At 38.2% G+C, this 27693-nt stretch overlaps 3 protein-coding genes across 4 annotated transcripts; all 3 read left to right on the top strand.

Moving 5' to 3' along the window:
* The first annotated feature begins 1065 nt into the window (after nucleotides 1-1065).
* LOC588217 lies at nucleotides 1066-6330 on the top strand. Its single transcript, XM_795402.4, has 2 exons — nucleotides 1066-1289; nucleotides 4766-6330. Exons 1-2 carry the CDS (start codon nucleotides 1256-1258, stop codon nucleotides 5083-5085), a joined length of 354 nt encoding a protein of 117 aa, XP_800495.1. The 5' UTR covers nucleotides 1066-1255; the 3' UTR covers nucleotides 5086-6330.
* A 2962-nt stretch (nucleotides 6331-9292) lies between these two features.
* Nucleotides 9293-13345, top strand: LOC115920694 (phosphorylated adapter RNA export protein-like). The gene is made up of 3 exons (XM_030977141.1): nucleotides 9293-9375; nucleotides 10841-11772; nucleotides 12460-13345. Exons 2-3 carry the CDS (start codon nucleotides 10876-10878, stop codon nucleotides 13012-13014), a joined length of 1452 nt encoding a protein of 483 aa, XP_030833001.1. The 5' UTR covers nucleotides 9293-9375; nucleotides 10841-10875; the 3' UTR covers nucleotides 13015-13345.
* A 3727-nt stretch (nucleotides 13346-17072) lies between these two features.
* Nucleotides 17073-27298, top strand: LOC588178 (complement C1q tumor necrosis factor-related protein 4). 2 transcript variants are annotated; one of them, XM_003723783.3, is made up of 3 exons: nucleotides 17073-17654; nucleotides 23200-23359; nucleotides 24756-27298. In XM_003723783.3, the coding sequence occupies exons 1-3, from the start codon at nucleotides 17573-17575 to the stop codon at nucleotides 24994-24996; spliced, it is 483 nt and encodes a 160-aa protein (XP_003723831.1). In that variant the 5' UTR covers nucleotides 17073-17572; the 3' UTR covers nucleotides 24997-27298. The 2 variants fall into 2 exon arrangements, with proteins under 2 accessions (XP_003723831.1, XP_792968.1); XM_787875.5 differs by lacking the exon at nucleotides 17073-17654 and adding an exon at nucleotides 21373-21534.
* The last annotated feature ends 395 nt before the right edge of the window (nucleotides 27299-27693 follow it).

Here is a 27693-nt window from a genome sequence, read left to right on the forward strand (position 1 = left end):
TTCCAATTGTGTGAGTAGCCTCTACTTTCTTTCTTTCGAAAATGTATTGTTTTGAAGAAAAAACAAATCTAGTCTATCAAATTTATTATTTTCCATTACACAGAATATTGAAATTTATATTTTGGTTTGGTCGCTAAGAAAGCATGTGTATGCTTTTAAGACAGCAACCATGGGACTGACAACTTTAAGTCCTGCCCCCCCCCCGCATTCTTGTTCCCAAAATCCGGCCCGAAAATTGTTTTAAAAAGGTGGGTGTATTTGACTTTTCACCTGGAAATTTCTTTAAAAAGTGGGTGCCCCCCCCCCCCCTTCCTCTCTCTCTCTCTCTCTTCTCTCTCTCTCTCTCTCTCTTTGGACTCTTGAGAAATTTTAAAAGGGGGTAATAAAATATCTCGATAGGGGGTACATTGAGAATTACCCGATAACAACGTGATGGAGTTAATCACAACCCATCAAATACACATGTAGCTTCACAGAAAACAAGACAATAGTGCATTTGAACTTAGCAAGAAGGGCGTGGCTGATGGGGGGGGGGGCTTCGTCGCGACTAAATACGCCATCATACTGTATTATCGACAGGGCAGTGTTTTTATTTTTTTAAGAAGTCCAACACCGATTGTTAACGTGCAACACTGTAAGTTTCTCATTATGTACACCTACCTTTCCAAATAGAGATTGATGTGAGGAGAAAGAAAATGGTCGTTAAACGAACAAAAACCTCGAAAATTGTTTTCACTTACGAGTTACAACTATACGTTTATCGAAAGAGGTCCATTTTTTGGTTAAATCATGCGTAAGTGGAGGCCCAGGATGAAAAGGGTATTCTGCGGAAATGAAGTCACTAGTCACATGTCAAGACTTGACCTTTAATCATATCTAATCGAAGTCGATATCTTCTCTTAAGATACAGTTAAAACTTGTCCAAAAATATTAGAGAACTTATGACAGCATATTAATCTTTTCTGCGAAATAATGCGAGCGCGCGAGATTAACGCGCTCTTTTTTAAAAGTACACTGTCAAAAAGTAGCGCGCCGCTGTAAAATCAATCCTGTCAATGCTTGGGTGTGTGTTTCGAACTAACTCCTCGGGTTAGGTCAGAAGGGGGCCGATATATAAAGCAGTCAAACTTTTAGAGGTACCATTCCATCCTGACATTTAATTGATACGGACTTTCTGCCTCGGTACTGATTATTTATTTCTGCTCCTGCGATCTTTTTACCTCGAGGGAAGTGTGTTTTAATACTCGCCTTCAATATGAAAACTGTACTAGCTATCGTCTGTTTCTTTGGTAAGTCGCAATTACTTTTTCTTTTCTTTAAAACAAAAAAGATTTGTTGTTAAAATGATTTATAGAAAGATCCAGCAAGAAACGTCCTAATTCGCGTTGGTTGGTTTTGGGGTCGGTTTTAGCTCTTGAATGAATAAAAAGATCATAGATCCAATGCAAGGTTGAGCCCTTTGTCCCTATAAGTCTTGGAGAGCCAGTTATGTCTTTAATTTTGAACCGTCCTTCATGTTTATTAAGTTTAATGAATCGGTACGAATATGATCTGCATGAAGGCTAGAGGACCCAAGTGATTAGACCTCATGCAGTTTTGCACTACCTCCCCCCTCAAAATATATATAATTTTCCATAGTCATTAAAAAGAAAGATGTTCACATGTGTAATTTTGTATGTATTTTTTCTCTCATTAAAGTGGAGCTACAAGTAAATTGTTTACTTCTTCCTTTGATATTAAACTGACTTTTTTTTCTTCTTCTTTACGTGTTCTTACCAAGTGGATTTATAATATATTTCATGAATCGCAAAGATCAACTTTATCATAATAGTGTCCTTAAATTCATTTGTTTCCCCTCCCGAAACAATAATTCACTATCAATTTTCGACAGGAAATGTTTACTTAATGCATTCGTACTTAGAAGTGGAATTTAAATTACGAGGTCCTTTTCAAACTACATAGTGATGTCACGTCGTAAAAAGTTTTGCACCGCAGCACCTTACATATTGCAGTATATTTTAAAGCAGGTGGCTTACCCACTAATTTGCACCCCTTATCATACAGGTTGATTTAAATTGTTTAGGACTGAGCTTTTGAGTAACTGACGTCAACTGTAAACTTGTGAGTTATGTTCGTCAGCTTACATTTTCGTTTAAACCAACTCAAGTCTTCAAGTTTTAATATAATTTGTTTTTATATATTTTTGTTTTAATTGGCACACTCTGGTTTTACTAAACGAGTCTCATGAAAGCACTTAATGACATAATGAGATGATAGTGTACTTTTCATAAATAATTAGAACTTTTTTGTTTATTAAATCAACAAAAAATCGAAAGATGCATCGTTAAAAATGTTTGTCATTTATATTTCCAAGAAATTCCAAAAGCTATTTGGGCACTACCTTAAAGATATTGATCATGATAAAACAATATTTTGTGACTTATCTGGTTAATGATACAATTTAGATCTTAAATGCTCTAGACGGCAAGAAAGTAATGAAGAGCAGCGAGTGAAATTACTGTTTAGGGAAAGAAATTTGATAATTCCTTGCATTGAACTCGACAAAGATTTTGCTTTAACTTTTTTTTTTCGAGCATAATTTCACAATTAATGCGACCACTATGTTTTGTTTACTTTGAAAATATTCACGAGTGTCTTTAAAAATATATCAGAAGCTTTGCATTAAATAAGTTTATCCTTCAAATCTCGCAGGTTGACACTCGAACTAATCCCACAGGAAATGCTTTAATTTCATGGAATTTAAAAGTTTCAAAATATGTTAAGGTAGCTAGTTTAAAGCCCAACGAGACCAAATAGCCAAAATAATATTTGTAAATCTGGTGGCTTATGCGAATTATTTTCATCCATTTAATGATGTGTTCCATTATCTGTTTGTTTCATAGATTCATTTATCATAGTTGTCTGTATAGTAGTACTTTTGTATAAAGTTTCTCTTTGTTCGTTCATTTGATTTGAAAGATGTTTATCTATTTTATTGTGTATTACAATCCCCCTTCTCTCTCTCTCTCTCTCTCTCTCTCTCTCTCTCTCTCTCTCTCTCTCTCTCTCTAACAAATTAGTAGCTTCTTCTTTGTGCTATCATTGTTGTCATCACCTTCTTTATTCGTCAATGTTTTCTTAACCTTCATTACTCCACTGATCAGTTAACACGGGTCTGCCAAAATGAATTCGAGACATGTCCTTTCCTTTTATTGCGTAATAGTGGACTTCTTCAAAGACAGTCCAAGCTAAATTTAGACATCCGTGTACCCATTCTTTCAAAGTTGATAAGAGTATATTTATTGTAGGGGGTGCATGCAGAAAATAATCATTGTAATTAGGGGCCCACTTCTAATCATAGCAAACGGGAGGAAACTCCCTGTTAACTTGATAATTCCGTGATATCCTCTATCTTCGTTTAAATGTTGAGCCAGAAAAAGAAACAGATCCGTGTGCCAAGATATTCACATGTGTCCAGCTTTGATGCTCCGAAATAGCGCTTTACAATTTGAATGAATATATATACTAGGTTGTGTGATATGTTCTGCCAAGTTCGTACGATGCCCAAATCCGTGTTAAGTAGTTTTCAGATATGGCTTGTGGAAGGTAGTGAAACTTTCAGCGTCGAGGAGATCCAGTTTTATCTCACTTTTCCGCTTGATGATTAGTTATAATGACAAGGAATTATTAAGTAAATGATTATAAATGTAATCAAAATTTAATTGTAGCTAACAGCAGGCGCGGATCCAGGATTTCTTAGGGGAGGGGGCCCAACTTTTTTTTTTTTTTTGCTCCCGAAAATTTGAAAATCGCGCCGGCCGAAAAGTCGCTCAGTGGGGGGGGGGGGGGTAAGCGGACATTTTTTTGCAGTCCCAAAAGCCAGCCGAAAAGTCGCTCAGTGGGGGGGGGGGGTAGTGAGCACATTTTTTTTTTTTGGTCCTCGAAAATTTAAAAAAAAAAAAAAAGGTAAAAATCGCGTGATTTTGCATGATTTTTTTTCTCAAGGGGGGGGGGCCGGCCCCCCCGGCCCCCCCCCCCTGGATCTGCCACTGGCTAACAGCACACTAACTGAGATGTGTTATTTTAGTACATCATAATCCCGTGCATGGGCTCATGTTTTCACCTTCTATAAGTGGTTGCCATACACACAAATAATACATGTTTATCTGCTCGTTTTTCTTGTTATTGCTTTTTTTTTTTACCTCATAACACTCGTGGATTACTTTACATCAGTCTATATATTATTTCATAGGCGGTATTTATATTGTATATGGACAGCTATAAATAATACAATCCTAGCTTTTCTTACATGTTCCCGTATTAAGGGTCCAGCAACCAGCTGGGTAGCTACAGAGAGGCATCCCTCCCCAGTTGAATTGCAGGAATAAATTAGGGAAAGGAAAAATAGAGTGGAGATGGTAAAATAAACGTCAACAGAAGATGATAGGACCCTTTTTTCCAACTTTACTCTGAATACCCTCTCTTATCGATGGCCTTGCTAATTCACATGTCACACATTTACAAGTACGTAGGCCGCCCCCCCCCCCCCCCCTCAATGATGGTCATCCCCCCCCCCCCCCCCCCCCCATGGCTGGGGCTATACTATGCCATCATAGACTAATGTTCATAATGTGATCACACACTGGCTTCCATGGTAATTGCGCCGTTTATTTTTAACCAAAATACGGTGCCATGGATGTAATTGTTGTGAATCATCCTCATCATCATCATCATCAATTGATCTCATTTTTTTGTGACCACACAGCTTCCCTTGCCCTCCTGGAAGCCCAGTCGTTCGGCGGCTCGTCGGGCGAGCAGTCATCCGTCGGTATGATGGGCGGCAACGGCCTCGGTGGCGGAGGACAGATGAACGGCAACAACTACGACAACGACAACGAGTTGGAGACAAACGAACTGGACAACGAGTTTGAAAGTAACGCCGGCATGCCCAACCTCTTCGGAAACGGAGCCAGCAACCTTTCCGACAGGACGTCCGGTGGTCAAAAGGCCGGCATCGTCATCGGAACCATAATCATTGTCGCGTTAGTAGCAGGCGGTGTATTCTACTTCATCAAAAGGCGCTGATAATGGTGTCGATGATGACGAATCGAACTCGTGTCCTCTTAGTATCCCGAAAGCAGAGATGCTCCTGATTTTATTTTTACTAACAAATACGGCTCCATCTCGTCTCCATGGAAACAATTAGCTGGACTAGTTGACGATGAGTTAGACCCATTGATGTCTTTACTACAACCAGAGTTTGATAATTGCAGCCTATAGTTTGATAATGCCGAGAGTTTGAAACTATTCTTAAACTTCCACTCAGAAAAATATCAAGCAACGATTTTTCTGTTATCTGACCGTATAGTGCGCATCGTGTGGTAGACTGCAAAGGGCCCACTACAATAAGAGCATAGACATGATAAACGTGCCAAACTGGAAGGATTTGTTTCAAAATTTGAAATCAAAATTCGATACACAATATCTCTAAACACCTGCTAAATGTCATGACAAATCTGGATAGGTACTAGCTTCGTTTTTCATGAATCGCTAAATTTTTGTACTGGTCATGTTTGAATATTTGAGCGCCATTTAATGATACCCATTTCTAATAAGAAACGTGTGCTGCAGTATCGTTTTCATTAAACTAGTGCAATAATACTTGATATTTTTATTTATTTGCCATTTTCATTTATATTCATTGCATATTAAGTAACGAAGTTATAACTTGAATAACTTATTTTCCAAAAAAGTCCAACTATTTCAAGCTCGGAATGGTCAAATGCATAACAGTGTTTGTATTTTTATTTTGTTTTATTTGTTTGTTTGTTGTTGTTTTTTCAGGATGTGTTTTTGAAAAGTGCGATCATTTTCTCCCTCCATTATAATGTATGATTATCAATCGTCTGTATATTAGTATTTTGGGTATTTACTGTAAATATAGTAGTAAACATAGCACATAACTATCATTTTAAGGATCTTAATGCTAATCTCAAAAATTGTATGTATCAAGTTGAATCCTTATAATTTTCATATTTTATTTTATTATATAATGTCTACGATGAACAGTAATGTTACATTAATATATAGAAAATTGATGAAAAGACGTTATGTTGGCTTTGCCATTAGTTTCTTTTTTTTTGTGCTGCTATAAGAGATGATTGTTGTTTCTGATTTTACTCTAACTTAAAATATTTAATTTATAGTTTGCACACGAAAATTTGTTCCTATTTGAATGAGATTTTGTTTTTGTATCAGTGGTCGATATTTGTCATCAATGGTATTTGTCTTTATTATGTTATTTTTCATTAAACGTAAAGAAAATATTCACAGTTCGCTTGGACATCGTTCTTTTTATAACTATATTTCAGTCAACTACTTTTTTCATTAACCCCCCCCCCCTCCCCCCTCTCTCCCTCTCTCTTTCTCTCTCTTTCCCTCTCTCTCTCTCTCTCTCTCTCTCTCTCTCCCTCTCTCCGCTATTTTCCTTTCATTTAAAAAATCTATTTCACCTTACCTGTATCAGTTGAATTCGCAATGTTAATTAACGATGTGATGGGCCTTAATCAGTTTGTGAATTGTAGATAAATTTATATCCTAAAATGGAAAAAAATATAGGCCCATACTGGAAATTGTATTGATGACCTGCTGTTCAATTACGCTGTATGACGGCATTTTAAGTTCTATAAGCATCTGTAGATGTTCCCGACGATATTTCGATCCACAAAGTCATTATGTTCATCGCTGATACCAAACCTGTATTTCAGTGGTGATGTTTTCAATGGTTGCTACCAGGGGCGGATCCCCACCCCTGGCCAAAAAAAATGTTTTTTTTAAAGATGGTAACGACAATTTTACTCTCTTTTTTTTTTTTTTTTGCTCAAGGGGGGGGGGGGGGGCGGGGGTGTTGAGTAAAAAATAAATAGTGCTCACTACCCCCCCCCCCCGATTATCTAAATATTTCTCACGAATTGGGTCCCTCCCGGCCTCGTCGCCGGCTGGATCCGCCCCTGGTTGCCACCATGTCGTGAGTAATCAAACAGAACTCTGATCTTACATATCAAAAGATTGACCGCATATCTCATCAAACGTAACAGATTACAAATGATCAAAAATTCGTCAATACATCCGTTCTAAATTACTCTGTTGATCCCACCTTACATAAACTGATGCTTCTGGTATTTTGTCTATGCGTGTACTCATCCTAACGTGAACATGAGCCACATGGTCAATCCTTTTCCTACCCTATGGTCAGTGGCACGCCCCCCCCCCCCCCCAACTAAATGTTGAGAAAGAAAAAAGGGAAAATGGAAAGAGTGAATATAGGGAGGAGGAAAGGACGAGAGAGAAAAGAAGGGGGAAATCCTTCCATATCCCCCCCCCTCCCCTCGGTGCCCTTGTAAATTCGCATTGTATTCATCGAGTAAGGACCTCTCCATTCCCCCCCCCCCCCCCCCCCCCCCCCGCGGCCCATGATCTTAGTGTTCATCCCCTCACCAATGAATGGATCCTGCTACGGCACTTCCGACAATGAAACATGAGTCTAGTTAAATGTACCTATAATTAGAATTATATTTTTTACACGGATGTAGGAAACGAGGCCGTTAAGGTTAATTTCCCAAAATCAGTTTTGTAAAATCTGTTTGTGCAAAAATTCTTGTGAAAATTGATGTTACGAGTCCGCTCTTGTAATTTGCAGACTAATCGATAAGCTTTCATAATTAAAAATTAATCCAATGTCTAATGTGTTGGATAACTATAAATCCGTCTTCCACGAAGTGGGTGATGAAAGCGGAAAGGAATTGCACCGTTGGAGATTATGAGATATGAAGAGAGAACAAGGGAAACGACGAGAGAGAGAGAGAGAGAGAGAGAGAGAGAGAGAGAGAGAGAGAGAGAGAGAGAGAGGGGGGAATGGGATGTAGAGAAAGAGAAAGAGAAAACGGAGAAATGGGAGAGAAGGAAGAGAAATATGATTACCGATAAGGAGTAAGGCCAAATAACAAAAATAACATTTTTCTCGTCCGGATTTTAAAAAAGGGAAGAAGCAGGGCATTATAATTTTGCAATTTTTGTTACAAGATTGCTGCCATGCTTATTTTGGCTGGCCAAGCCTATTTATTCACAGAAATTGTGCTATTTGAGTCATTGATTGTACTCATTCAACATGTAACAAAATGAATGATAATCACTTGAGAAGCTATTTGAACAAAATGTATATCACAGGGGGGTTGCTTTTTTCTGAATAGTAAATAGCCTAAAAAGGAAGGCGGGCGGAGACGAGAAACACTTCATTTTTGTTATTTGGCCTAACGCTTGAGACAATAATATTTCATATTATCTTTGTTAATAACAGGGTAGCCTAGTCACATCAATCGGTCTGCGAGTAAAATAAACGATGCAAGCAATTAATTCAATACAAATGGAATTAGATAGTCAGAAGAAAAGAACAGATATACAATTCAAATTCATTTAATTTTATAGTTATATGACTTATCATTCGATTTAAAAACTAATATTGTCGCGATTTAATGTCTCACCGGCTGGTGCCAGCTTGACCAGTGTTATAACCAGCTTAAGACATGATGAAAATGGTACCTTTTGGTATAAAATAATGATTCATCAGCAAATACTACAATTAATTCGTGATGGAAACAAAGATTCATCATACGCATTTCATTTTCATTATCATCAGTAAAAAAAATAATACGGGACGAACCCGCTACCGGGGGAAAGACAAAGCTTTTTTTTCGGGGGGGGGGTGGATCGATGGAAAATCAATAAAAGGCAGTAAACATGTCCACTGTAATAAAAAAAAATGCTTCAATTTATTTAAAAAATGCTTTCTCTTAGCCCCGGTACGTCCCGGTACCGTGTTATTCGTTACCGATGAGAAAATGAAAGTGAAATGTGTATGATGAATCATTGTTTATCCATTACGATTGTTAGTATTTGTTGATGAATCATTAATTTATAAAAAAGAGAGCCATTCGTCATTATTTCGTTAAGCCAGGCATAACACTGGTCAAGCTGGTACCAGACAGTAACGAGACATTAAATCGCGACAATGTTTTAGGTGTCGAATTATATGTCATACTAAATTAAATTAATTTGAATTGTATATCTGTTTTTTTTTCTTTCGATTAAATACAAAACGTTACTAAATAATTTCGTTTCATGCCGTATATCTAAATTAAACAGTTGTTAAAAATGCACAATGAGACTAACATAAAAAAAATTACAAGATTGAACTCCCTGATTGAACCAAATCGAGGTCTGCCCTCGAAGCGCCATCTAGCGGCTATAAGGCGCGAACGCGTACGGAGATTTAATTTCGTTGGCTATTTGAGTCGTATTTCCTGCATTTTTAGGAAGGTAAACATTGTTTTATCTCTGTAGCTTTTATCAATTTCAATACTAGGTGTATTTGAATTGACTGATACATTTTTAAAGTCTACTTAAGCCCGACAATGGTGATTGAAATGAAAAATTCTTGAGGCAGTTTGTATTAACGTGCCCATATGCTCGTTTTTGTGTGGGTGATTTATATAATATTGACTGGCCTTACTTACTTGTCTTGGTTGATTAGCCCTCTTGTCCTATGGAAAGGGCTCTCAGTTTTCTCTTAAAAGTAGCCACAGTAGGTGCAGACACTATGTCGTTTAATAGGTAAGCTGTTCCAGGGTTGGACCAACAAAAGTGGCCAGCTAGTTTTGTGCGAGTTCGTCTTTGGTAAAGTTTCTTAAGTTAGTAGATCCTATGACCTCTTAAAGTCTTAGATCTTTGTTTGGAGCAGAGAAGAACTTTTCTGAACTATTCCTATATATATCATTAAGATATTTGTAAGTATCAATCAAATATGTCTTCTGTCTCCTCTCCTGTGGCCTTGAACTGAGGGAGATGGCCTAGATCTAGTAGACCCTACAACATATATTTCCCAAACTAGACTCGTATTGCCCCGAGTCAAAGAAGAGGGCAATATGGGTCTTGTGAGGGCAATATATGTGGTATCTCCCGAAAGTTAAGCCAGTCAATATTGTTATTGTTGTTCAAATCAGACATCTACCCTAGACCTGGCCTAGAACTTAAAAGGCTAGAGCAACATGCAATCGATGACAATCTCAAACTCAAAAAAGAACTGAAGAAACTTTGTCAAACCGGCACTGTGCTTCGAGTGCTTGACGAAATTGTTGATACACCACAAATAGTGTGCCTCTGGTGTGATATTATGTCACAATAGATGCGCAATGAAAATGATAAAATATGGCGCTGTGAATGTGAGTGAGACTTTATTTCCTGCTTTTTTAACAGGTAAAGCCCATAGGCTTTTTTATGAGAGGGTAATATGGTCTTATATTTACTGATTAGCTCTTTTAGGATTACAAGAAGTGTAATATGATTTTGTAAAACCACTGCTCAGATGTCTGATATGGGTAATACTAGTCTAATGTGGGATAATGAATGAATTGCTTGTCATTTCAAACAACTATTAGATTATTATTAGTTCTTTAGAGTTTAGAGTCTACCGTTAACATACCCAAATGAAATTGTACAGAGTCTATCCCTCATCTAAATTAATACCATATCACTTCATTACAACAAATTTTTGAAAGATATTTGATTTATACATTTGTCATGTAGACTCTAGTAATAGTCTATTCTTTATTTTTCAAATTTGTACTTGACTTTGCTTTGGTTTTGGGGAGTTTTGCTGTTTTCCCCCTTCTTTTATAACAATGTATTGATGGCATAATTATTCTATTTTATTGTTATCATTATTCAGATGAAGATAAAGGTCCTAGTATTTAGTAAACTGTATTTTTATTTTTTATCTTTGTAGATTCATCTTTTGCGATTGGATTTCAACACAGTCCAATGGCATCCTTCACACACCGTCAAGCAACACCAAAGAAAGATGATGGACACAGAGGAAGCATTAGAAAGTTTGAATCCAGTGATGAAGATGACTCGAGTGACCAGAGTGACAGTGATGATGAACAGTCCTGGAAGCGACAGAAGACCACATCTGCTAAAAAGGTCTCTCATAGGATGCCCTTCTCTGAGCCTACCTCTCGGAGGGATCAACAGGGGCGAGGGAGTAGGTTTGAGAGACCAGATCATTACAGGCCGCCAAGGAGCAGAGACAGAGATGGAGGAGCAGGCGAGGCAGGGAAAAGGAGGAAGAATAACGTCTGGGGTTCTGTAGCCGTGGATCAGAACCAGGAAGCAGTCGAGAGAGAGATCACACATTTTGGGGTTGATCAGGTAATGGAGAGAGATGTGGAGAGCTACAGTTATAAAGATACTGAACAGCTCCCTCTAGGGGTGGCTACAAACATCCCACCAGAAGACGATGTCGCCAAGGGACGAAGGCTCATGAAGGCAGTTGGGGAGAATGAGGATGATGCATGGCTTGCAGATGATTCGCCAAGACACAGCGAGGAGGAAGAGGAGCTAAAGCAACCTCATGATGACCTGCGGGAAAAACTTAAAAAGCGCGGCTCCATGGTCGCTGACCGGTTCCGGCGCTCAAACATAAAGAACAGGCTTGGAACACAGTCCGACAACACTGAACAGGTCATTATGATGAAGAAGGTAGAGATTGACCCCAATGCTGAGATGAAGGTCATCGCAGGTCAGGTTGCGTACAGCCTACAAGAACCCAAGAGAGATCTGATTCTGAGAGTGGTCAAGATCCTAGGGGTCAAGAAGACGCTGGAGTTATGGAGTAAAACAGAGGAGATTGAAAATGATGGTGGAATGATGATAATGGTAAGGATGATGCATGCACAAAATTTGTTTTTTATGTTGCTTCAAACACCACAAATTCCACAATGGTAAATTTTTAGTTTCATTGACAAAGTGTCAAGTTTTGGCAATGATCAAGGTGAATTTCTAACAGAATTCCATGCCGTTTATGGTTGTTGAAAACGAAAACTGTATGATATCTTTAGAAGAGTTTTGATGGAAAATATGAGTAATGTAGTAGTTAGCACCAATTGGCTGATATATAGGCATCTAATCCTGTGTTTCATGTCCTTTGAGATGTTTAACAAGTTATGAAACAGGTATCTTTGAGGTCCAAACACTGGACTCACTACATAAACAAATAATTTTAAAAAGCGTTAGTCTGCTCTTGAATGCTTTTTCCAGAACTCAAGATTACCCTAATTTGGTTATAGAAATAGAAGTCAAAGAAAGTCCCAGAGCTAAAGAAGCTGGTATGATATTTGGAATACTTGTTTTCTCATGTATGGGTCTGCAGTCGATACAGCCAGGTCATGGATGAACTGCCCAATCAAGTTACTGTGCTCTTTTATCATATACACATTCATTGAAATCTCTGATAATTTTAAGTACCACACAAACTGTACCCATTACCCCTTTTGATATCAAAGCCCAAACTCATGAGTTCTGGTAATGACGTCTTTGGATATGACCTTTCATTCTCTCACTCAGAACCGATCGAGGAGGCGATCACCAGGTGGAGTCTTCATCCAGATGATGAAATTAGATGCTGACGTCTCCAGCGAAACTGTCAAAGACATCTTCTCAGAAGAGAAAAAGGTTGAGGAAGCAGAGAGGAAGAAGAAGAGAAGGCACACCAGAAAGTCTACCGCCCTCAGCAAGGAGGGGGAGGATGATCACCATGGGAACAAGGAGGATGAGGCAGAGATGGAAGACTTGGGGGATGGAGGAGGAGGAGAGAGGTTTGAGGGAGATGGAGATGGAGAGCCCAGCGGTGAAATGGACATGAAGGATGAACATGGAAGGTTAGATGATGAACCCTACATGAATGAAATGGGACCTATGCCCAGTGCTAGCAGTAGCAGGGAAGCACCCAACATGCCTACCGGTACTTTAAAATCTGAATTACCCTTGCCTCAACAGGAGTGTACGGATATGAAAGAGGACAGTGATAGCATGATGTTTCCAAAGCTTGGGGACCTTCCCAAGAAGAATGAAGACTCGGATCCAGAGGATGGAGAAGTTCTAGATGACGATGACGATTGATTCCATACAACTGAATTTTTGTAGCCATTCTGATGGGCAGTTTTCTACATCATATTTTGATTAAGGGACACATGCCTTGCTCATGTGGTACCAGAACTTGTTTTATTGGATGCCAAATGAATTCTAGCAGATTTGCAAGGTTTAGAGATACAATTAATGAAATGTAACGCATATTATGGAAACAAGAAAAGAGAACTATTTCTGGATTTTTTTTGAGGATTAACTTTGATGGCTTCCAAGATACAAATGATTACTGCACCCAAAATGGTGGACTATGGTGTCTTTGAAACCGATTATTTTACTTGTTTGGAGTCTTAAGAGCATAACCTTATTATACCCTAACACAGAGTTTCCACTTTTGTTGTCCCAAACAAGTTGACTTTATTGTTTTGTCTGTATATGCTTGCAAAATATTGACAATGTAATGAGGGTGCACAATTGAATTTCTTATCAAGGAAACTGTAGCTATGCTACACAGGTGCTGACTTATGACAGTCGTCATGCAGAACATTCTTCTTCTTTTTTTCTCGAGAAAATGGTATACAATTTTGTTTTTTGACACAGACTTGACACCAAGAAAAGCTTTCCTTCGTATGCACACAAAACATTGTTTTATGTAATGCAAGGGTAATATGTTGTAAGCATCGTTGCTTTGTTCTCAAATTGTATGCAAATATCCTGGAGTTATAGCATGAGTTATGCTACTTTTCATCTGCACTAAGACCTTAGAAGTTGGAAGTAAATGATTTGGTACCTACAGACCAAGTTGCTGACAATGTTCTCAAATTCAAAATAACTTTCCTTGAGGCCAACTTTCATCATAGAGCTGCGTTTGTTCTGATATTTTCTGGTGTTTTGAAGAATAAGCGAGTTCGTAAATAGCTGTGGACCTCTTGACCCCAAAATATCCACAGATCTTAGACACGATGGATACTTCCCACCTGTGCATTTTAGAATAATCACTGCCAAGGTGATGGAGGTGCTTCATGAATACCTTTTGTTTGCCTCTTGAGAAGAATACTTCCACCTGTGTATCAGATAAATGTACTGTTGGTGCATAAATGAGTACTGATTACATAACTTTCATGAGCACGATCTGAGTATTCGTCTCAATGGTTTTACAATTTGGGTACGAATGACCTTTATCTGCCCATGTGCAAATACTAATTACGAACTCGCTTATTAACAAACATTGTTTCATATTCTAATCATTCAGTCAAACCTGGTGCTTGTATTTTAAAAATATTTAGACATTTATCGAACTTCTTTTGTTTAACTGGACATAACATGACATAACATCCTGTGGGATTTAAATTTTAGTAGAATACAGGCATGTATTTTTGCCAATTTACATCAAATAGAGATCTTTATTCCCACTTCCAGTATATCAATTATAGCACTTTGAAAAGAACTCTTTGAATTCTTTGAATGGCAGTTCAATTTGTTGACACTTGAGTGATATGGGTAGGGAAATATTACATCAAACAAAATTCATTTATATCATTCATGAATCATTTTATATTTACATTATTATATCATCTGGTTAGAACATGAAGGGTATAATGTTTGTTAAAAAAGAATATGTATGTGAAGCTCTATATGACAGTGACAGGTATCATTTACAAGGTGATAAATTCAAATCATATGCAATTTTGAAGAATTAAAGGCCTCCTTTATGCTGTGAATGTGAAACATGATTTTACTTAGCCTTAACAGCATTAAAGATGAAGACCAGTTCTGGTCATGCGATTGCATTGTGAAAGAAACGTTGTGGAATCGATCAGAAAAGGTTGATCATCTAGTATATAAGTATTGGTATGTACTGGTGTGTACTGCAAGGTTCTGGAATCATCAAAATGATAAGAAATTAGGCCCAGTCTTGGTAAAGTTACAAGCACTGTACATAGAAAGATAGGACTATGGGACTACGTGACACGTGCGCGATATCTATCCAGTCCAAATAGATATAATAATCTACTAAATATATCAATTAGTAGGCGATTTCTCAGCAAAATTTGTATCATCACGTATTAGTCAAAACATATTCTTTCTCATGATTGGTAATAAGAGCTTCCATTTCATTTTTTGAGGGGGGGGGGGGCATTTCCAAAACTGGTCTTTACCTTTTTTTAGAGAGTAAATGCATAAAGTCAAGTGTTTTCTCCCATATTTCTTTCACAAATAATTGAACACATTTTTACATTAATTATTACATATAGATTATTTTACTATTTGTGCTCACACGATATGAAGATAATGCAGTTTATTATCAATTTGCATATTTCATTGATTCGAAAAACACTGTATGTTGCCACAACAGCTATGTTCATCGAAATTTTTACCTAATGATTACAGTTAAACATTGTATGTGAAGTATAATACAAGTTAAAGGTGAGAATCAGATATTTCTTATACTCCATGGAGTGTAAAACTTGTTACTGTTGTTCAACTTTGTGCTGAAAGCATTATTGGTTTAAAAAAACTTTCTGTTTGAAAAAGAATAATCATGAGGATATTTTTTACCCAAGTCAGAAGTTTTGATGTTGCTTGTTTTAAATCCTGTTGCTTTTAATGCAGGTTTTATGGACGTACAGGGTGAAATATAATTGGCATGATGATGATACAGAGCTGCCAACCATTGCCGGAATTACTCCATTTTTTCCTCCAAATTACGGTAGTACGTTTTTTCTTCTTAAAATACTTTTTTTTTTAAATAATTTTTTGTTGTTGTTGTTCATACCGCACGTCAAACAAATGCCCTAAAATGTTATTTAAATCACAAATTCTGAGCTTCCGGGGCTTCGCCCCCAAGATGCTCATCTTACCTTAATAAATGCCTAAAACCCCAGAGCTCTATGAGGCTCCGACCCTTGACACCGCCGGGGCTTTGCCCTAGAACCCCATGCCAATTTACGCTCCACTTTCCTTTGCTTTGCTCTACCTGATCGTTAATACTTTAACCCCCCCCCCCCCCCACCACTATGAAAAATGTTCCCAGGGCCTGCGTAACATGTAAGAGTGGTGGTGATGCGGATTTTTTTTCTCCCCCCCCCCCTCCCAAACGTTTTTTTGCTCATTACGCCACTGTTCCCTCGTCCCTCGCATTTCGCCCCCCCCCCCCCCCCGGTCATGAAAAGAAATCGCCGCCCCTGGTTCTTTGTATAACTATAAGCTCAAGAAAGATTACCAACAATCATTTTCAGGACTACACACACTCTCCAAAAAGAAAGATTACCGACAATCTTTTTCAGGACTCCCAGATCTTTTTCAGCACACCGAGTCATGACTAATTATTACCACAGATTCACGAGACCTCGTCCTGATGACGAAGGCAAGGGGAAGTCCCCGATGATTGCAATATCGTCACCTTAGAATAATGGCCTAAGTCTCATTTTGAAAAAAATTATATTTTTGCCAAGTCATCTCTTCATGAGGCTATCCACCTTTGTTAAATGACATGTCTGCTGAATTGAACATATTCATGTTGCTTATAAGTTATACCTTGTACCTAGTTAGTATAATGGCCTAAGTCAAGCGTGTGAAGAAGAAACTATATATTATTGAGTAAACCCAAACTTATGAGTAATCTAATCCTCTTCCGAAGCAGATTTGATAGACAGTGTTATTTGTATTTCAATAATCAAATACCTTTCTGTGTAAAATGAGCAAAAAAATCATTTATTCTATGTTTGGTTCAGTTTTCTCTGTTTTTCTCAAATCTTGAAAATATGACTTAGGCCATATGATTTAAGAAGGTGACGATATGTTTGCTTTAAGTCACATGAAGATTTGCAATCCGCTGTTCATATTACTAGGTGCATAATATTACATCATAATATACTGGTAGACATCATTAGTCTGTGTGCATTATTTGTGGAACCTAATACATTATCACATGCTTTCCATAATAATAGAAAGGGATTTTATTTTTTAAAGCTACATAATTGCATGATCGCACGTACCTACCCTGAATTTCGGAAATGCTCACTGGCATCGCTCCAAAATGTGATTTTATGACCAAGGAGCTTTTAGCTATTACGTACCACTCTCTGCAATTCTCTTGCCCACTGTACAAATCGAACGTCTCGACATAATTACCTGAGCTTTATAACCAGTTTGGACATCACGAGATCGAGTAATTTTTTGCTTAAAAACAGCCGCCGGGATTGATGACTTCAATCTCTTTTGCAGTCGCTTCCCGCCGAGTTGCTTCTACATGTAATAAACACTTCAACGCCGGGAGCTGAGTTACAGATTGATATATCCTTCGTTTACTGACATATTTCATACCTTTACACTGGCAGCGAAAAAAAATTAAAAGACCGGAAACTACAATAATCGGGCTCAGACTGTCTTAATTTTGTTTCTCTATCTCGTCTTTTTTTTCATAATCCAAATTGGACTTGACGTTAGCGCTTTTTCTAGACAAAGCAACCATTGTACTGTTGATGCTACATGCAGGATTGTACTACAATCTGAACTTGACAGAATTGTTTATTTCTATACAAAATTTACAATATTTCGTGATTTCTTCAAGTGGGCCGGTCTGTTATCGAGTATGGGGCAAGGTCCGTATGCAGTCGTCCCGGAAACAGCCATGAGGGAGGAGCCTGAGCCGGAGCCTGAGGACGCAAGGAAGGGTAGGTATTTTTAACTTAAAGATACATTTGAGTTCTGAAAGAACAAAAAGAAAATTAATTCTCATAGAATCAAACGAAACTTACACTGAATGTTCAAGATTACATTTAAATGTCCTTTGCCAAACGACTTTGGTAGAAAATGTGTACTGGCTGAGTCATGAGCATAGAAAGATAAGGAAATCAAGGTAAGTAGGCCCGACTCCATTTGTGTAGTCCCATATACGCCTTTCTGTGTACAGTGCTTGTCACTTTACAAAGACTGGGCCAAATTTATTACGATGTCGATGACTCCAGAACCTTGCAGTACCAGGCACGTAGCCACGGGGGGGGGGGGGGGGGGGGGGGGGGGGCACGTGCCCCCAAAAAATTCCAAGATCGATTGAACTTTTTTAGACCCCCTCCAAAGGACGTCGATCAATTACATGAATGTGCCCCCCCCCCCCCCCCCAAAAAAAAAAAAAAAAAAAAAAAAACATCAAACTCTAGCTACGGCCCTGTGCAGTACACACCAATACTTACATGCTACATGATCAATTTTTTTCTGATCCATTCCACACCTTTTCTTTTACAATGCAATCGAATGACTAGAACTCAACTTAATCTTTAATGTAAGTTATTTATCTAGCCATGTAACACCCTGATGCTATAGAATGCTCTATAGATCTTCCTTCTTTTTTAAATAAAGAAATAAAGGGTAGAAAGGGAATTGAAACTGGCATCGGGGAAATTAGCTAATACGCGACCCCCTAGTATACCACCCCCCCCCCCCCCCCCCCCCCATCCGATGGCTATATAGTCTCGCGTATTTCATTACCGAGTGAGATGAGCGCTACCCCCGTCAGGCGCGGATCCAGGATTTCTTAGGGAAGGGGCCCCAACTTCCTTTTTTTTTTGCTCCCGAAAATTTGAAAATCGCGCCGGTCGAAAAGTCGCTCAGGGGGGGGGGGGGGGTCGTAAGCACTATTTTTATTTTTTTTCTCCCGAAAATTTGAAAATCGCGCCGGCCGAAAATTCGCTCAGTGGGGGGGGGGGGGTGGTTGGTGAGGACATTTTTTTTTTGGCCCCCGCTTATTCACCGGCTGGCTTATTCGCTACAAATTTTTTCTCACGAATTGGGCAATTAACATCTCCCCTTAAAAAAATCCTGGATACGCGCTTGGACGTAGATATGTGAAGTAAAGTTCCCTGAAAGGTCAAAAAGCAAACAAAACTATTCTGTTTCGTGTGTGTTGGGAAACTTTATTGGCAAGCGTGAGCGAATTCGGTCTGATACCCTCTTCCCTAAAAATATTTAATTGGCAAAATGATTTCAAGCCTAATTGACTTTTACGAATGCAATATTGCGTTCTCTTCATTGGCTTCCCATACACCATCGTATCACATTCAAAGTTCTTCTTCTTACATACAAAATTCTCCATGGCCAAGCCCCTAAATATCTTTCAGATTTGATTTCCTTACGTTCTTCTAGTTCTTTAAGACCTCTTCGATCATCATCAACCTTGCAGTTAACCCTCGGACCTCGTACCGCTACAAAATATGGCGACCGAGCTTTCTCAGTAAATGCCCCTATCCTTTGGAACAAATTACCAGCGCACTTTCATAATATTCATTCTCTCGACCAATTCAAGTCCTTGCTGAAAACGCACCTTTTTAATTCAAAAATAATATTCTGCAGTTGTGAGTCGGTCAAAGGAGGTGCACACCGTCTTATTTTTTGTTTGTTCGATCCTATGTTTGATCCTATGTTTGACCTCTTGTATGTATGTTTGTTTGATCTCACTCTTATCTTATTTTTTATTATTATATATGCATGATATATTGAATAAAGAACAGATGTATAAGTTGTGTGTTTATTATAAGTTTTGGTAAATAATTGTTAAGTCAGAATATGGTGCGCTTAGAGACACCAGTATTAAGCGCCTTATAAATATTGTTTATTATTATTATTATTATTATCATTTTCTATTTGTACTATAGTTTTTACTTTCATATATTCTTTACTTTTTGAATATTTTTATGTAACTTTATATGTAATTTTGATATTGTTATCTGTTATGATATTCCATCTTTTACTTTCTATGATGCTGGAAATAAAAGTCAATTCAAGTTTAAGTTCTTTTAATCAATATTGATATCAACGCCACTTCTTCTTCCTTACAAATTAAAGACTTATCGTTGAACATTTAACTTGTTTTCTCTTATTTATTTACACCAGTGACCTGCAAACTGTACAATATTTCAGATATTTTCACTGCACCGATAGAAGGTGCGTTTGTATCAAAGAGGTCTCCGCTAGCTAGCTCTGGTAACAAAATAACTGTGTATTTAAATACACGACAAGAAAAATATTTACTTGACAAAATGATTTCATAGCAGACAGCTATATTGTAGCGATGCGCGAAATACATGCAAAAGAAGTTGATTCATGATCCGGCTTTTACGTTTTCATTTTTATTAATGGTTTCATTTCATTTCATTTTTCTATAAAATAGCCATACGTGGTTTCGTTTTAATGAAGCATTTATCCATGTTATCATGCAGAAATGATAGGTGGGGACGTATGCCTATAAAGGATATCTAAATATATCGCAGTCCCGATCGACGTCTACATTCACAGAGGCATAACAGGTCACTGGTGTTATGGGAGGGGACGGGGGCCAGTGGTGGATCCAGGGGAGGGGGGTAAGGAGCACTATTTTGATTTTTAGGTGACCAGGGGGGGGGGGTCATACATAAAACACAGATAAAGGGTGTCTTTAAAATTCTAAAACACCCTCCTTTTGCCAAGGGGAGGGGGATGTTTCAACACCTAAAACACTCCCTTTTTGCCGAGGGGTGGGGACTTGAACACCCAACCCCCCCCCCCTCCATACGCCAATGGCGTGACAGCGTTCACAATAGCAAATATAAAATTAAAACATTATCTTCGCGTACCAATCAAAGCTTTTACCTGCTTTCATTATTATAAAAGATTAAAATGTTTTCGAATTCGTCCTGAACGTATTTTTTCTTCTTCAAGAATTTTTTTGTTTTGTGGCACCATCATAATAATCATGCATGAGGCGGCTACCGAACATCATGTTATGCCAACCGAAATCTGAAATCACTTTACTGATACATGTATTTATATTTCAGTGACATTAACACTCTCTTCTGCGATTGCAGCTTCAAAGCCAAAATAAAACAAACATGTTGCCGCTCCCGGATCAAATTAACTCACACCTGAATTCATAAATTATAGTAATTTGTTTTACTTTCTTTATCTTTTGGTTAGCTTTTCTTTTCTTTACCTTTCTTCGAGTTCAGCTGTTTTATCCGGTACATTCTTTATCACTTAAGCTTTGAAATAAGAGATTGTATTCCCAAATAACTGTCGAATTTAGGTTAGATAGGTCAAGATTGTGTATGTTAACAAATGACCTTTTCCAACCTTGGCATGAATAAAAGTTGGTTAGAGGAAACCAAGTACTGTGGTAGTCTTGAGCGAGATATTTTTTACGATAATGTTATGTCTCTCTCTCTCTCTATCTCCAATGGTATTGATCTTTCTTCCTCTCATTCCTCCCCTTTCTCTCTCTCTCTCTCTCTCTCTCTCTCTCTCTCTCTCTCTCTCCATCTCTCTCTCTCTTTCTCCATCTCTCTCTCTCTCTCTCTCTCTCTCTCTGTTTCAGTACTAACTGTAATGTCAACGTTGAGGGTGTGTTATTTTATCAGCTGATTGGGCGTGCGACTCCGAAACCGTCCCGAGGCGCGTATTTTTGCTATATTATCAATTGGTGCCCTGTCCCGCGGCTTTTACTTTAAATCATCTCGACATTTTCACGTTCCAGACTCTATTCAATCAGTACTCATACAAAAAGCATGGCAGCTCGCGGAAAGGGTAAGACCGCTCTTTTAAATGATTAAATTCGATATTCTGTTGATTGTGCTCGACATACAGCGCAATCTCGCGTTAACTTCGCTGAAGCCGCTAGCCGCTATCATAAATCGCGAACGAGAGACAACATAATAATTTGCGATGTCCATCCCGCATCTAATTTTACGTTGTGTGTGTATTGGTATGACCATGGACCTGGTAGTATGACCATGGACCCTACTTACATGGTATGACCCATATAACCCATGCAATGATGTGTTGTGTATACGTAGTATTCTAAATGAGCGCATCATTATCTAGCTAGCCAGTGTATTTGTGTGTAGTATGAAAGGACGAGGGCGACGATGCATCCCGTATCATTGATAATCGATAATCTGAATGCGAAAGAGCCGCGTTATAGCCTTACTTCATGCCATTTTATTTTAATCATTAGTAATCATGGTAGAGCAGTAAGGTCGGGTGTTTTCATATACGAATGATTGCTACCTCTATGATGTTACACTTTCTTTCGATGACTAGCATTAGCGATTCCTGAATTCCTGCACTGATGCTTGTGACAAAATACATGCACATCATAATTATTTCAGAGCCGGGTTTTGTCGTATAAAGCGCTGAAATATAAATGGACGCCTGTACATGCTGATCCTCCTCAACCGCCGCCCCCTTTTTTCACGCAGTTTGTAAAATGTTTAGTTTCACAGCAGGGAGATACAAACATCGCGAAGGACACATGGGAATCCATTTAATTGTGCTAGACTGTATACCACTCAGAGTACAGCGAATATACCCTCATTAGAATGAAAGGAAAAAACACAGATGCATATTCGTAGCACCGAAATTTTGTTTTCTATGTATGTATATCCCGGGAGATATTCGATCAATGAGCTATTTACTTGCCAACACATTATATAATTCTTGTTTCTAATCTATCTTCTAATGTTCAGAATTTTAATGTCGAAGCCTATATAACAAACAAGCATAAGTACGTTTCATCGTACTGCACTTCCGTCTTTTCTACGTTTATTAAAACTGCGGGGAAGCAAATTGAACTGATACGATCCATTTATTTTACAGTATTTTCGCAAAAAGTTTTAGCCTATCATTCTATTCGGCCATGCAATGGGTCCGACTCTGAAATAGAAACTGAAACTGACGTTTGAGCAAGATGTTTAAGTATGGAGCTTCAAAAGTGCATGAAGCAGCATGCCGAGGTCAAATTACAATATGGCAGGTCATCGTGGGGAAACCTGGGGAAAGAGACGCTCTTTCTTCTTGGAGGCCAGATTATGTCAAAGCTGTCAAATAGAGTTTCTTCAACCTGCCTGAAGCTAAGGGCTGGGGGGGGGGGGGAATATTGACCATTTAGGGTAATTCAGGGGGTTGGGAGAGAGGTGTTTATTGTTGGTCTCGTTGGTAAAACTTGGGAATGTCAATGAAAAGAACATTTTTGCGAGCGTTTCGGTGTAGGCCTATGTATGTAAATTGTATTTGTATTAAGGAGGAAATAAATGTCTAATTTTGAATCTGAAAATCTTAACATAGAATGCTATATCATCCCAAATTCCTCGCATATTATATCAACAGTTTATTATCCTCATTCAAGAGCAAATACACTATTGCCGTCAACCGTCTTTTTATGTATTTCTCCTTCTTTCTTATACTCCCCAGTTCACTTTTCGGTTGTCTTCTCGGCTCTGTTAGAGGGCGGTGATGAAGCACAGCGAATTCCTTTCGAAAGAGCCCTCTCCGAGAGTTCAGAATCTACCTATGACACCGTGGCAAACGAGTTCCGTTGTACCATACCAGGATCGTACTTCTTTACATTCACGTATGTATTTATCGTTCCGGGTACTTACTACACCTGGACAAAGAGTGGCAAATGTAGGTTAATGCCTTGTCGATCAGGCCTGTGGTCAATGGACACTAGTGCCTTTCGGTTCCAATCATCTATCTGTCTTTGAGTCCTTTGACAGAGTAAATTATGATACTGTACCACACCAGGAATCGTGCTTCGTCCACGTATTTATAAGCCCCCAGCATCTTTGTTTGTCTTTTATTTCTGCATTTTCAAAATATTACATAATCATATATATTAATTAACAATAATGTTTTCATTATTGTAAAGTTTTCAGTACATTAAATAAAATGCATAAAAACACAATTATTTTTCAATGAAAAAAAATAAGGTACAAGAAACGCAGGAGACCGCCAATATGAGCGGTAATCTATAAATCAATGTCCGCCTCTGGAAAATTAGCGCATAATAACAGTACTATTAAATAATTTTTATACTAAGACTATAGTACGCACGAAATTGATCAACTTCGCCTGGGACGGTGGAGAGTTGCAAATGTAGATCAATGCCTTTAATATCAAGGAACGTGAATGCCACCCAGGTGTGGAGGGGGGGGGGTGGTACTCACATATTAAGACATATGGGGATGTGCCGCTCTAATGGGTCGTTTTTTTACACAAAAAATCCCTAAACATGGGTCCCATTTTTCACTAAAATATCACTAAACATGTGACCGTTTTTTCGAAATTTGTGAAAAATGGGCCTTTATTTCGAGAGCAATCCCTTCCCAAAAGGATATCTTTTTCTGCCAAAATGACCCTTACAAATGGGTAGGGGTTTCGAGGCTTGAGCGGCCCCAAATCTGAATACCCCCCCCCCCCCTCCCCTCTCCATTCGAGTGAACGGCCCTTGAGTTCGGCATTTAGACCACACTTCCTATGATATTACAACTCCTCAGGTGCATGAGGTAGGTCAAAAAAAGTAAAACAAATCCTCGGGTATACTACTGGAGGGCACTATGTAAAAGCTGTAGGCCTACTCGGCGTTTTATATGCTCAAGAATTAAAAAAAGCAAGCACCATGCGTCATTTGCGTGACGTATAGCACTGCGTCGGTGACAGGCAGTGGCGGATCTAGCCGGGCCCCCTCCCTTGGAAAAAAAACGTGTAAAAACACGTTAATTTTACAATACCACATCGTTGTTTGTTAGGCCTAACCGAAACACCTTGTGTTATCATTACACTTTTAATTTTGATGGTTCTTCTTTGATTATACACACAACGATATAGTTTCTCATATATTATGTATTTTTACAATGTGTGACCAAAACAAATTTCCATGTATTCTTGTGAATTAGGATGAATAAAAAGAATTGAACTGAATTGAATATTCATCAGCGTACTTTATTTTATTTTCCCCGTCCATTCAGAATCCACCCGCAGGAGGACAAGGGGGCGTCGGTCTCGCTGATGAAGAACGGTGTCGGACAGGTGATGCTCTCCGCTGCCAGGAAGAAGCGAGTATCAAACAGTGTGTGCTCCCAGTCCGCCATCTTGGATCTTGTAGAAGAAGATAAGGTCTGGCTGCAGCTGGCTTCAGGGAGTGAGTATGGGATCAGGAGTCATCCCGGTGTACCCATGGTGACGTTCACAGGGATCATGGTCAACTAGACCTTTCTTCGACTCGTTCCGGTGCCAATTTACGCGAAAAATATAGCCTGTTTTAAATATTTCAGTTTTGTAAGGAGCTTTCCTAAAGTCGCATCTCACTGTTTCCAGCGACCATAATAATTAACAAGACCACTTTTTGGATGTTAAGATACCAAGACTTTATGAAATAATTTTATTTCAATTTGCAGCTTGGCATGTAGTCAACAAATACTTTTTTAATTTAAAAAAATAAGAAAAGACATGCAGATGTAATTACTGAACCCTTCGTATATAGTCATAGTCTGTAGACCAAGACTATGCGATTTTAAGGATAATTGAGAGTCAAGAAAATGATAGATATTGTTAATTTATAGCTGCGGGTCGACTTGCATATTCCCTACCGTGTATGATTACGATATGTTGGACATACCTGGTATACTTCGCTACATATTTTGTTTTTGTATGCTTGATGATGATGATGATGATGATGATGATGATGATGATGATGATGATGATGATGATGATGATGATGGAGTCCTCAATTCTTCCGAGCTTATATTATTCTGTATAGTCTCTCTTAGCTTGTTCAGGCTATAGTAAACGTCGTTTGTTCAAGAATAATTGTATAGCGAAAGGAGCGTACAGACTAAATAACATAATTATTTTGATGAAAATGCGTAGACAGGCGCCTACGTTATCGACTTATTGTACTCGAGCTTATGTTATGTTATATTTAAATCGTTCAGCGTAATATGTATTGATTTCCGAATTGAAACGAAATTGATCTTTTATGTTATGAATAAATATGAAACTACTCTTGATTCATATTTCTTCAGTTGCATGTGACTGGAGAGATGTATGTCCGGTCATGTCATCCCTGGATTTAAAAAAAAAACCAAAAAAAATTATTTCATCATGATCTAGAAAAGAATACGTCGCTGGTTTAGGGTGATAAAGGATAGCACGATACGGCATTATTAATGGAGTAGATACGGGGAAAAGGGGCATGTCGCCCCCCCCCCCAACAAAAAACAAAAAACAAAAAAAGAATGACGCCAAAAGAAGATAAAACAAGAGGGAAATAATATAGAGGGTAACTTGGAACAAGATAATGTAGGACCTTCTTCCCCATCTTCCCCTTATCTTTGGCCTTGCTTGTTGCTTTTTTTTTCATCAACCAGGGACCGGACCATCCCCTTCCAATGATGCCAGTACCCTATCCATACCCAAACCTTCGAAACGCTATTGGCCCGGTATTTTATTTGTTTATGTAATATTTTGTATGTATCGGTTTCGCGTCAATGTACTACCCTGTATAATGGGAAAGAGGGACAGTCAAAATGTACTGCATTCTCTCTATTCAATTCAACTTTACCATTAATTTTCAAATTCTCATCCTCGCCGGTTTCCTGCTTGACTTACCCTCAGTCTCATTATAATTAATTATTGTTTATATTGTTGTATGCCTCAAAGTTATTTAACTTCAGGAGATGTGTCGAGTCAGTCTTTTAAAGGTAGTCTGAAGGCTGAAAATATAAAATGATGTAAATCCTATGGTAAGCAAGAGATAATATCAACTAAAAATTCCTCTTTAAAAATTAGAATTGGTAATTTCCTCTATGAGGAATTATATCGACTATTAGGAGTTTTCACGAAATAGGCCTATTATAGAGGGTAGTCTGATTTTCATATCCTTGTACCGCATAGCTGTACGTTTCATGCTGAGTAAAGACTCGATTAGTTTAGTTTTGGTCATTATAAGAAGCGGGTCATTGATGTGTGCCCTTTACAGCTAATTTAAAAAGTCAGTCAGTCACTCAACAGTGTCTGACAGTGAAGACTAGATAGTAAACGGTTTCCCTTGCATAAGTAGGTCACTGCTAAGTTGCTAACGTTTAGATGTCAGGACATACGTGACATACCCGTGACATACTCATGATTCCTGCAAAGTTCTGCAGAGTTTGATGTTGGCTGCAAAAGGGATACACGAATTGAATATTGTGGATTCCATTTTGTTTTCAGATAATACACTTCACTGGCCCTATCGTCGATTACGCAATATTTAAGAAGTATCTGAAATGCATCTCTGTTATTGTAGTTATGTGCCTTTCTCCGTTATATCTTTGGAGAATATAACTATGCTTTCATAATATTTTTGTTGTTACATGTATGTTGTAAAAGCACAACATAATCACTAGGTCACTTACTGGTTTTATGTAAGAATATATTATTGTTATTTGTTATAATGACGTTATGCATCTTAAGAAATCATATTTCCTGAGTGAGAAGTGTGGAAAATAAACCCTCGCGTTGTGTTAAAAGATGTCCATTATAATTGTGTTTACCTATACAGTACAAGGATTCATCGTTATTCGTTAACTATATAGAATATTCCTTGTTATCGCGGTTATCCTCATTATTATGGTCTCTTCCATATCCGAAGATAACGGTGATGATAATCATGATCACAATGATGATGATGATGATGATAATGATGATGATGATGATGATGATGATGATAGAGATGACGATAGAGAATATGACGGTGATGATGATGGTAGTGATGATAGTGGTGGTGATGAGTGGTAACGATGGTGATAATGGTAATGATGAGGATGAGGATGCTGATTGGGTGGTAAAATGGTAGATCTGCTTCTGGTTGTGGTGGTGGTGGATGTGTTGGCAGTGATTGCTAGAGAATGGCAAAACAAGATGGAT

Source organism: Strongylocentrotus purpuratus, unplaced genomic scaffold (assembly GCF_000002235.5).
Source record: "Strongylocentrotus purpuratus isolate Spur 01 unplaced genomic scaffold, Spur_5.0 spur5_scaffold_9, whole genome shotgun sequence".
NCBI lineage: Eukaryota > Metazoa > Echinodermata > Echinoidea > Camarodonta > Strongylocentrotidae > Strongylocentrotus > Strongylocentrotus purpuratus.

Excerpts from the sequence above, each read along its gene's own strand:
- LOC588217 (XM_795402.4), top strand. The coding sequence starts at position 1,256 with ATGAAAACTGTACTAGCTATCGTCTGTTTCTTTG. Across the intron at positions 1,290-4,765 it reads AGCTATCGTCTGTTTCTTTG|CTTCCCTTGCCCTCCTGGAA; the intron begins GTAAGTCGCAAT and ends GTGACCACACAG.
- LOC588178 (XM_003723783.3), top strand. The coding sequence starts at position 17,573 with ATGGGGCAAGGTCCGTATGCAGTCGTCCCGGAAACAGCCATGAGGGAG. Across the intron at positions 17,655-23,199 it reads GCCTGAGGACGCAAGGAAGG|TTCACTTTTCGGTTGTCTTC; the intron begins GTAGGTATTTTT and ends TATACTCCCCAG. Across the intron at positions 23,360-24,755 it reads TCGTACTTCTTTACATTCAC|AATCCACCCGCAGGAGGACA; the intron begins GTATGTATTTAT and ends CCGTCCATTCAG.
- LOC115920694 (XM_030977141.1), top strand. The coding sequence starts at position 10,876 with ATGGCATCCTTCACACACCGTCAAGCAACACCAAAGAAAGATGATGGA. Across the intron at positions 11,773-12,459 it reads ATGGTGGAATGATGATAATG|AACCGATCGAGGAGGCGATC; the intron begins GTAAGGATGATG and ends TCTCTCACTCAG.